The sequence below is a fragment of the Scomber japonicus genome, chromosome 2 (genome assembly GCF_027409825.1).
Source record: "Scomber japonicus isolate fScoJap1 chromosome 2, fScoJap1.pri, whole genome shotgun sequence".
Lineage (NCBI taxonomy): Eukaryota > Metazoa > Chordata > Actinopteri > Scombriformes > Scombridae > Scomber > Scomber japonicus.
The window spans coordinates 365,001-374,758 of NC_070579.1; the positions used below are offsets into that span (position 1 = coordinate 365,001).

The following is a 9,758-nucleotide window of genomic DNA, read 5'->3' on the forward strand; positions in this document are numbered from 1 at the left end:
CTGATGGAACAACATGTACAGGGTTCTAGATACAAGTTCTACTGATGGAACAACATGTATAGTGTTCTAGATGCATGTTCTACTGATGGAACAACACGTACAGGGTTCTGGATACATGTTCTACTGATGGAACAACACGTACAGGGTTCTAGATACACGTTCTACTATAGTATTACCACCACTATATGTGTGTGTCACTGTGTGTATAATGTGTGTATTTCCACGCTCAGTGTTTGTTACGTACTTGCCGTCTAAGCCTCTGACGGCATCATCAGCATCTCGAGGATCTTCAAACTCCACGAAGGCGAACCCTGGAGGGTTCCTGGCGATCCACACGGTTCTGAGAGGACCGTAGTACCCGAAGGCTCGTTCCAGCTCACCTTTACCTGCACCAGTACCAAGGTTCCCCACGTACACCTTGCTCTCTGCCAGCCAATCACAGCGCACATACCGTTCATTAACACTCAGGTTCATTTACACTGAAGCAGAATATTAACATTAATATCAGTTATCTATATATATTAACATATATTACCTATATATTATATTAACATTAATGTGTTATCTAAATATTATATTAACATTCTATTAACATTCTATTATAATACATTAATATTAATATATTAATATTAATACATTAATATTAATATATTAATATTAATGTATTAATATGACGCTGTTCCGTCTGCAGCCTGCTGGCGGCGCTGCAGGTCAGCTACTAACTGTCATATCATGCTAACTGAGCTAGCCATGCTAACATACTGTCCGGTACCGGAACCGTGAGTCTCCGGTACCGGACAGTCCGTAGCACCGGGCCGTTAGGACACTGGGCCGCGAGGACACCGGGCCACGAGGACACCGGGCCGCGAGGACACCGGGCAGCTCCGTTACCTCCTCCGTACCGACCGGACCGGGACATCTTCACCGCCGTTAGCTGCTAGCTGCTAGCGGAAGTCGACATTCTACAACAAGCACGTCAAATATAACTTCCTGTTAGGCTTTTCAAAGTAAGATCAGATATTAGTTCACAGTAAAAAAAAAACAAAAAAAAAAACCGTTATTATTATTATTTAATTTATTATTATTATTATTTAATTTATTACTATTGTTTACTTTATTACAGCAGCAGAATAAAGAACAATAATTAATGAGTAAGAACACAAGAATATGCACAGTAATGGTAATTACTGTAATTGGTGTCAAATGAAACCTGAGTTTATACTGTTACACATTTCTACATATCTTCATATATACATATATAACCTTTAACCTCTTTAACCTGCCATCAAACACTTTAAACTTCAAGTTTAACACGTTTAATAAAACAGGAAACAGCAGAAACTGAACATTAATCTGAAAGGAACTCACCGCTTCCGGTTTGTACACCGAATATTTTAAATAAAGTTGTGTCAGTTGGAGGCGGGGTAGGAACCTTTATTTCATGGAGGAGTTTCCCCCCGGAGCATTTAGAGGCGCGTACAGCAGCTGCAGGACGCAGCTCTGAGTTTATTGATTTATTGATTAATTGATGAATTGATTGTTGACCGGAAGGACCGTGATGCAGTGCAGCTGGCCTCTCTTAGGTCCGCTGCAGTGGATCCGTTACGTCACCAAACAGGTGAAGGTGAAGGCGGGAAAAGATGAAGAGCTCCGAGGATGGCTGCTGACGGTAGACCCGGTAACAGCCAGGTAACACACACACACACACACACACACACACACACACACTATACACACACATATACACATCATACTGTACACACACACCATATACACACACACACACACACACACACACACTATATACACACTATACACATACACACACACACACACACACACACACACACATTATACACACACAACAGCTGATCAGCTAGTTACCCAGGTGTGACCCCCCCCCCCCCCCCCCATGTAGAAATGTTTCACAGCAACTTTTATTCTGAAAACCGTGATCCGGTCTGATGTGTTCTGGTCCCGCCCCCCTTTGCAGCCTGGTCCTGGTGGACTTCGGAGACGTGGGCGGTTCCTCGGTCCGGGTGGTGATGGGTCACGCGGTGCAGCAGGTGGAGGTTCTACAGGAGGCCGATGAGGAGATGGCGCGGCGGCTGCAGGCGATCTTCAACCCCCCTCAGACCCGTCTGGACCTGGACCCGGAGCAGCTCCGGCGGCGGCGGGACCGGGTCCGGGTCTGGCTGGAGAAGAACCTGGTCCCGGTGCAGGAGGACGGAGACCAGCTGACTGTCGCCGGAGCACTGACGCTCACCGCTCCGTACGGACCGGACGACTGCTGCAGCGCCAACCAGATCATCCTGGACCGGGTCCAGAGGCTGCTGCGGACCGATCCGCATCACCTGGACCCACCAGGGGACCGGGACCGGGACCTGGACCGGGACCAGGACCAGGACCGGGACCAGGACCAGGACCGGGACCAGGACCAGGACCGGGACCAGGACCAGAATCAGAGCGCAGCAGCAACTGATCTGGAACCTGTTTGACCCCCTTACATTCACTGACAGTTGAAGCTCCGCCCCTGCCCTGCTGATGTCATCAGTGTGATGTCATCGGTGTGATGTCATCAGTGTGATGTCATCATTGATCCTTTAATATGAATCTTTTTGTTTTCTTTGAATAAAACATTAAAACCTGAAGTTTGTCTCTGATGGTTTATTGATGGTTTCCATGGTAACGACTTTAAGCTTGATGGTTTCCATGGTAACGACTTTAAGCTTCAGTCTGTTTCTCTTTACTCTGAACTTAAAGTAAATGTTTTCATTCAATCAGTGATGTCACAGTGATGTCACTGTGACATCACAGTTTATTACCTGCAGGCTTTATGATCAGTTATTAAACAGAAGTTAAACTGATACAGACCCAGCAGAACTGTTCCTTCATGTTCCTTCATGTTCTAGTTTTGTTTCATTTATATAAATACTTTTTTTATAAACCAGGTTTCTTATGATTTGATTCATGCTGAGAGTTCAACTTTGACTCCTTCAGATCTTTGGTTCTCCTGTTCAGTCCAGTTCCTCGGTGGTGGATCGTTGTGGTTCCTCGTTAATGGATCATTGTGGTTCCTCGACGTTCATCTTCATCAAGTTTATCTGCTGTTTCATGTTTGATCAGATGAATTCTTCCTGTCTTGAATAATCAAACTTTGATGAGCTGAAAGTGATAAAAGAGTTCAGAGCAGGAAGCTGAACATGAAACTAATAAACTAATATTACTAATAGTTTTATTAATATAATTATTAATGAGAAGAAAACACTTTGATCACTGTTGATAAAAATCATCTTTATTGAAGCTTCAGATTGTCGACACATCCAATCAGTAAAGTGTGATCAATGCTTTCATGTTCAGATTGACTTCATCCACACAGTCAGTTAGTGTAACCCAGAATGTCAGTTAGTGTAACCCAGAATGTCAGCTAGTGTAACCCAGAATGTCAGTTAGTTTAACCCAGAATGTCATTTAGTGTAACCCAGAATGTCAGCTAGTGTAACCCAGAATGTCAGTTAGTGTAACCCAGAATGTCAGTTAGTGTAACCCAGAATGTCAGTTAGTGTAACCCAGAATGTCAGCTAGTGTAACCCAGAATGTCAGTTAGTGTAACCCAGAATGTCAGTTAGTGTAACCCAGAATGTCAGCTAGTGTAACCCAGAATGTCAGCTAGTGTAACCCAGAATGTCAGTTAGTGTAACCCAGAATGTCAGCTATGTACAAGAACATCATTAATGATTATTATCATGATCATTACAGTTTGATTGAACATTTCTTTATGAATTTGTGATGAGAACAAAATATCTGTGATGAAGGAAGTTCTGCTGTTTTCTCTGTTTAAGAAACAACAGACACAAATACATCAATACAAACATGAAACTAACATTTAGAACAAAGGGAAGTTTCATCTGAAGAAATGTCAGTGAAGGTTAAAGACTGTAAAGTGAATTCAGACATTTTCTTCTAATCTAAACACATTAAATAGGTCATAAATGTATTTCTATAAAAGGTGTAAAAAGCATTTCAACCATTTAGATTTGAATTGTGGAGCTAGGATTAGCATAAACCCGCCCCTGCTGCTGTAGAGGTATAAATACATTCAGCACACACTACTACTACTACAGTCTACAGTTAGCCAGTTAGCTGAGTTAGCACTACTACTACTACAGTCTACAGTTAGCCTGTTAGCTGAGTTAGCACTACTACTACTACAGTCTACAGTTAGCCTGTTAGCTGAGTTAGCACTACTACTACTACAGTCTACAGTTAGCCAGTTAGCTGAGTTAGCACTACTACTACTACAGTCTACAGTTAGCCAGTTAGCTGAGTTAGCACTACTACTACTACAGTCTACAGTTAGCCAGTTAGCTGAGTTAGCACTACTACTACTACAGTCTACAGTTAGCCAGTTAGCTGAGTTAGCACTACTACTACTACAGTCTACAGTTAGCCAGTTAGCTGAGCTAGCCGCTGAGCTGGCAGCAGAAAGCTCTCAGACGTAGCGTCCATGTTTCTGGTAGAGGTGGTGACTTTGATTGACAGGTGACACTTGGTAGGGGGCGGGGCTTCAGAGGCTGATTTTTTCACAACTTTGAAGCCTAATTTCATATATTTGGCGATTTTTTTAATCATTGAAATTTGGCAGGGTGGTTAACAACACACTTTTCTGTGGTATGTCAAACTCAGAACACATAGTTATTCTTACTTTACAGACTTTAAAGACATGGTGATGAGCAGTGAAAGCCTCCATGGATATAAAAACAGGAAAAAGTCACATTTAAAGAAACTGATGATATCAACGATACATACATAAAGTTAATAAAGTGTTGAATATCGTTATTAGCGTGTCAGCTGATCTCTGAGCAGCTCAGAAACATGGAGACTAAAACATGAAATTAAAGCTGCAAGCAGCGATGAACGGGCCCTCGCCACCCCATGCATGTCGCTCGCGCCCTAATTACATTTACACAACTCAGCCATAACTCCTTCAAAATAAAGATGAAGTCCAGCATAGAGTTTCTGAGTGAATGTGGTCTGGACTCTGTGGAGGAGAGTCATGGTGGTCTGGACTCTGTGGAGGAGAGTCATGGTTTCAGAGACGCTGTAGAAGGACAGAATACCTGCTCTGTGATCCAGGTACACTCCGACTCTGGAGGAACCAGGACCTGAGACGGGAGTAAAGATGCTGTCGAACCAAAAGTTACACCAGTCAGAGTCACAATATAAAGCCCAAGATTCATCATTATATCCAAATCCACATTCATTCCGGTTTCCTCCTCTGCTGATGTTCTCGTATGAGACTGCTACACCGACTCTTCCTCTCCGCTCCACCTCCCAGTAACAACGTCCAGTCAGACTCTCTCTACTCAGGACCTGATAACATCCAGTGAATCTGTCTGTGTAACTAGAATAAGACTGATGTTTACTCGTCCATTTAACTTTTCTGTTCCCCTCAGATAATAACAGTTCTGTGTTTGCTGTGTTTGGATCCAGAGTGATTTCATGGGAGTACCTTAAGAACTCAGCTCTGGTCTTGGGCTCTGGTTCTGGTTCTGGTTCTGACTTTTGCCATGGTAATGAGGACAGGAGGCGGGTTCTGTGTCTGGTTGCCATGGTAATGAGGACAGGAGTCGGGTTCTGGTAGAAACACGTTTATTCCCTTGTTTTACAGAAGGCAACATGTTCTTTACATGTTCTAACAGGAACCATCAGAGAACCAGCATCAGGTCTGCCAGAATCAGTCCGTCTCAGCGAAGTACCTCTTTGGTTCTGCTCGGTACCTCAGAGTCTGAGACCCAAACGCAGACGTTCTCCGACGTTCTGCTGGAGGCCACAGTTTGTTTTTTAAGGGCACGTGAAGTTTGGATACGTTCTGACACCTCAGTCACTGCCAGTGAGATGTTTGTCCATTCGTCCCTCAGGATGTCCTGTAGTTTATCTCTGAGCTCTGACACAGCTGCTGTCACATCCTCAAAGTATCTGAGAGGACGGATATTGATGCTGGATGAGTCTGTAGGTTCACTGAGTTGTGACACTGAGGGGTAGTTGTGTAGAAACTGGTTGTGATCCTCTGTGTGTGAGAGCTGCTTCAGTTCAGCGTCTTTCCTCTTCAGCTCAGTGATCTCCTGCTGCAGCTTCTCCTGAAGCTCTTTGACTCCACTCACTTCAGTTTCCTGCTGGGATCTGATCTGCTGCTTCACATCAGAGCTTCTTTCCTGGAGGAGACGGATCAGCTCAGTGAAGATCTTCTCACTGTCCTCCACTGCTTTATCAGCAGAGAGACTGACGGCCTCCACCTCCTGTTGAAGCAGCTTCACATCTTTCTCTCTGTTCTGGATTCTCTGCTGGATGTTTAGTCGACTCACCTCGAGCTCTCTCTGCCTCTCAGTCCTTTCTGCTGCAGCTGAGACTGTGTCGTGGCCTTTATGATCCTCCATAGTGCACAGATAACAGATACACTTCTTATCTGTACGACAGAATATCTTCATCACCTCATCATGACGAGAGCAGATGTTCTCCTGGAGCTTCTCCGAGGGCTCCACCAGCTTGTGTTTCTTTAACTTGGTTGATTCAAAGTGAGACTGGAGGTGATTCTCACAGTAAGAGACCAGACACACCAGACAGGACTTGAAGGCTTTCAGCTTCCTCCCAGTGCAGACATCACAGGCCACATCTTCAGGTCCAGCATAGCAGTGATCAGCAGGAGCAGCTTGGAGTCCAGTCTTCTTCAGCTGCTCCACTAAAGCTGCTAACATGGTGTTTTTCTTCAGGACAGGCCTCGGTGTGAAGGTCTGTCTGCACTGAGGGCAGCTGTAGATCTTCATCTGATCCTCTCCATCCCAGTGTGATTTAACACATCTCATACAGTAGCTGTGTCCACAGGAAGTAGTCACCGGATCCTTCAGTAGATCCAGACAGATCACACAGCTGATTGAGTCTCGGTCCAGCTGATCTCTCTGAGCCATTTCAGCTCTCAGAGGCAACGACTGACTGAGCTTCACTTCCTGTTAAGTTTAATAAGTTTGAACTTTGATTTGATCATGTGATCCTGCTGAATGCAGACTGACAGCTGTGTCCTGCGTCACATGTTGGTTACACCCATCTTTAATCTGTAGATCTGAAGGGAAGGAACCAGGAAGTCTGATCCCAGAGTGGAGCTTGTTGTGTTTAAAGATCAGGGACGGTTATCAGGACGAGGAGCCGCACTGTGGATTCAAACTGTGTTTCCTCATTTACAGTAAATTTACATTTACATCCACACTCCAGCCTTTAGTCTGTCTGTCACTTGGCTCTGATACAGCTGCAGTACTCATCACTAACCTCCTCCCACTGAGCTAAACTCCTCCCACTGAGCTAACCTCCTCCCACTGAGCTAACCTCCTCCCACTGAGCTAAACTCCTCCCACTGAGCTAAACTCCTCCCACTGAGCTAAACTCCTCCCACTGAGTGAAACTCCTCCCACTGAGCTAACCTCCTCCCACTGAGCTAAACTCCTCCCACTGAGCTAAACTCCTCCCACTGAGTGAAACTCCTCCCACTGAGCGAAACTCCTCCCACTGAGTGAAACTCCTCCCACTGAGTGAAACTCCTCCCACTGAACTAAACTCCTCCCACTGAGTGAAACTCCTCCCACTGAACTAAACTCCTCCCACTGAGTGAAACTCCTCCCACTGAGCTAACCTCCTCCCACTGAGCTAAACTCCTCCCACATCATCTGGTCAGAGTGACCTTTGACCCTCAGACAGTAAGCTGGACCAGGTCTGACAGAGACTGACCCGGTCTCTCTCTGGGACACAGAACCGTTAACGTTCCACGCAGGAACAGGAAGTGACAGGTTCTGGTTCCTCCTTCAGACGTCAGAACTTCACTTCCTCTTTCTACCATCAGACCAGCGAGTTCAACCTCTCTCAACACAGAGCATGAAACCAGAGGACCGGGCCGACCCGGATCATCCTCACAGCACCGGACCTGACAGTCCGACCCGGATCATCCTCACAGCACCGGACCAGGCAGTCTGACCCAGACCAGCCGACCCGGATCACCCTCACGGCACCGGACCAGGCAGTCTGACCCAGACCAGCCGACCCGGATCATCCTCACGGCACCGGACCAGGCAGTCTGAGAGAAACCAGCCGACCCGGATCATCCTCACAGCACCGGACCAGGCGGTCTGACCCGGACCAGCCGACCCGGGTCACCCTCACAGCACTGGACCAGGCAGTCTGACCCAGACCAGCTGACCCGGGTCATCCTCACAGCACCGGACCAGGCAGTCTGACCCAGACCAGCTGACCCGGATCATCCTCACAGCACCGGACCAGGCAGTCTGACCCAGACCAGCCGACCCGGATCATCCTCACAGCACCGGACCAGCCGACTCGGGTCATCCTCACAGCACCGGACCAGGCAGTCTGACCCGGACCAGCCGACCCGGATCATCCTCACAGCACCGGACCAGGCAGTCTGACCCAGACCAGCCGACCCGGATCATCCTCACAGCACCGGACCAGGCAGTCTGACCCAGACCAGCCGACCCGGATCATCCTCACAGCACCGGACCAGGCAGTCTGAGAGAAACCAGCCGACCCGGGTCACCCTCACGGCACCGGACCGGGCAGACTGACTCATTCAGATTATCTTTAAAAGTTAAACTCATAATTACATCTTCATTTAAATTCATCTTTCATTCCCGTCGAGACATCGAGTTACAACCTGTTGGATTCATGTTGAATTAAACTCATCGTTACCTTCATCATCAGTGTGTAGTTAGTAAACTCCCGTCAGGTGTGAAACGGATCTGTGGAACCGGAGAACCACGAACTTCAGATCTGTGACTGAACTCACCTGAGCAGGTGAGTCTGGTTGCCATGGTAATGAGGACAGGAGTCGGGTTCTGGTAGAAACACGTTTATTCCCTTGTTTTACAGAAGGCAACATGTTCTTTACATGTTCTAACAGGAACCATCAGAGAACCAGCATCAGGTCTGCCAGAATCAGTCCGTCTCAGCGAAGTACCTCTTTGGTTCTGCTCGGTACCTCAGAGTCTGAGACCCAAACGCAGACGTTCTCCGACGTTCTGCTGGAGGCCACAGTTTGTTTTTTAAGGGCACGTGAAGTTTGGATACGTTCAGTCCTGATTGGATCAGAGCGTCCCGATTGGTCCATCAGATGTTCTGTTGGTTCTGATCCAATCCGCTGTAGTGTTAGCTCGTCTAGCCCCGCCTCCCGCTACGGCTGTCCAATCAGCTGCTCACAGTGCGGGGGGCGTGTCCAGCAGGGGGGCGTGGCTCAGAGACTCCCTCTTGTAGGTCTTGGGGGGAAGTTTGGGGACTCCGTGACGAGGCGGGACGGGGGGGCCGTCCAGAGGGAGCTGGGGGAGGGGCGGGGACGGGAGGGGCATCTTCCTGGAGGCGGGGGTGGGGGTGGGGGTGACGGGGGCGGGGGGAGGAAGAGGAGGGGGGGACGAGGAGGAGGTGTTGGGGGCGGGGCTTATAGAGGAGGAGGAGGGGAAGAAGGCCTGAGGCAGCAGGTCACAGCGGGGGCGGCCCTGAGGGGGGGGCAGGAGGTGCAGAGGAGAGCTGAGGGGCTCACGAGGAGGCAGCGAGGGGGGGCTGTCGGGGGGGGACGAAGACACCGACGAAGAGTAACGAGGAGGGAGGAGCTTACAGGTGGGCTGACGAGGGGGGACGGCGGGGGGGCTGTCCAACTTTGACATCATCTGAGGACGAGAGAGAGAGACAGTTAGAGAGACAGAGAC

At 47.9% G+C, this 9,758-nt stretch overlaps 4 protein-coding genes across 7 annotated transcripts in view; 1 reads left to right on the top strand and 3 right to left on the bottom strand.

The window, feature by feature from the left end:
* Nucleotides 1-956, bottom strand: part of LOC128378987 (serine/arginine-rich splicing factor 7-like) — an 8,667-nt gene extending 7,711 nt beyond the window's left edge. For 3 of the 4 annotated variants that reach the window (XM_053338594.1, XM_053338586.1, XM_053338602.1), the window contains exons 1-2: nucleotides 892-956; nucleotides 249-425 (exon numbers count right to left, since the gene is read on the bottom strand). In XM_053338594.1, the coding sequence (XP_053194569.1) occupies nucleotides 249-425; nucleotides 892-919 (205 nt within the window). In that variant the 5' untranslated portion in view covers nucleotides 920-956. Of the gene's footprint in view, nucleotides 1-244; nucleotides 426-891 lie in introns of all 4 variants that reach the window. The other variant, XM_053338609.1, reaches the window with a different exon arrangement.
* A 511-nt stretch (nucleotides 957-1,467) lies between these two features.
* gemin6 (gem (nuclear organelle) associated protein 6) lies at nucleotides 1,468-2,414 on the top strand (the record flags this gene model as incomplete). The annotated part of the gene is made up of 2 exons (XM_053336231.1): nucleotides 1,468-1,689; nucleotides 1,994-2,414. Coding segments are annotated over exons 1-2 (552 nt in total), but the record flags the coding sequence as incomplete, so codon positions are not given.
* A 2,433-nt stretch (nucleotides 2,415-4,847) lies between these two features.
* LOC128375824 (tripartite motif-containing protein 16-like) lies at nucleotides 4,848-6,359 on the bottom strand (the record flags this gene model as incomplete). The annotated part of the gene is made up of 3 exons (XM_053336242.1): nucleotides 4,848-4,858; nucleotides 5,166-5,552; nucleotides 5,870-6,359. Coding segments are annotated over 3 exons (888 nt in total), but the record flags the coding sequence as incomplete, so codon positions are not given.
* Nucleotides 6,360-8,892: 2,533 nt separating this feature from the next.
* Nucleotides 8,893-9,758, bottom strand: part of LOC128375833 (son of sevenless homolog 1-like) — a 32,177-nt gene continuing 31,311 nt past the window's right edge. The window contains 1 exon segment of the mRNA XM_053336254.1: nucleotides 8,893-9,719. Within this exon segment, the coding sequence (XP_053192229.1) occupies nucleotides 9,252-9,719 (468 nt within the window). The 3' untranslated portion in view covers nucleotides 8,893-9,251.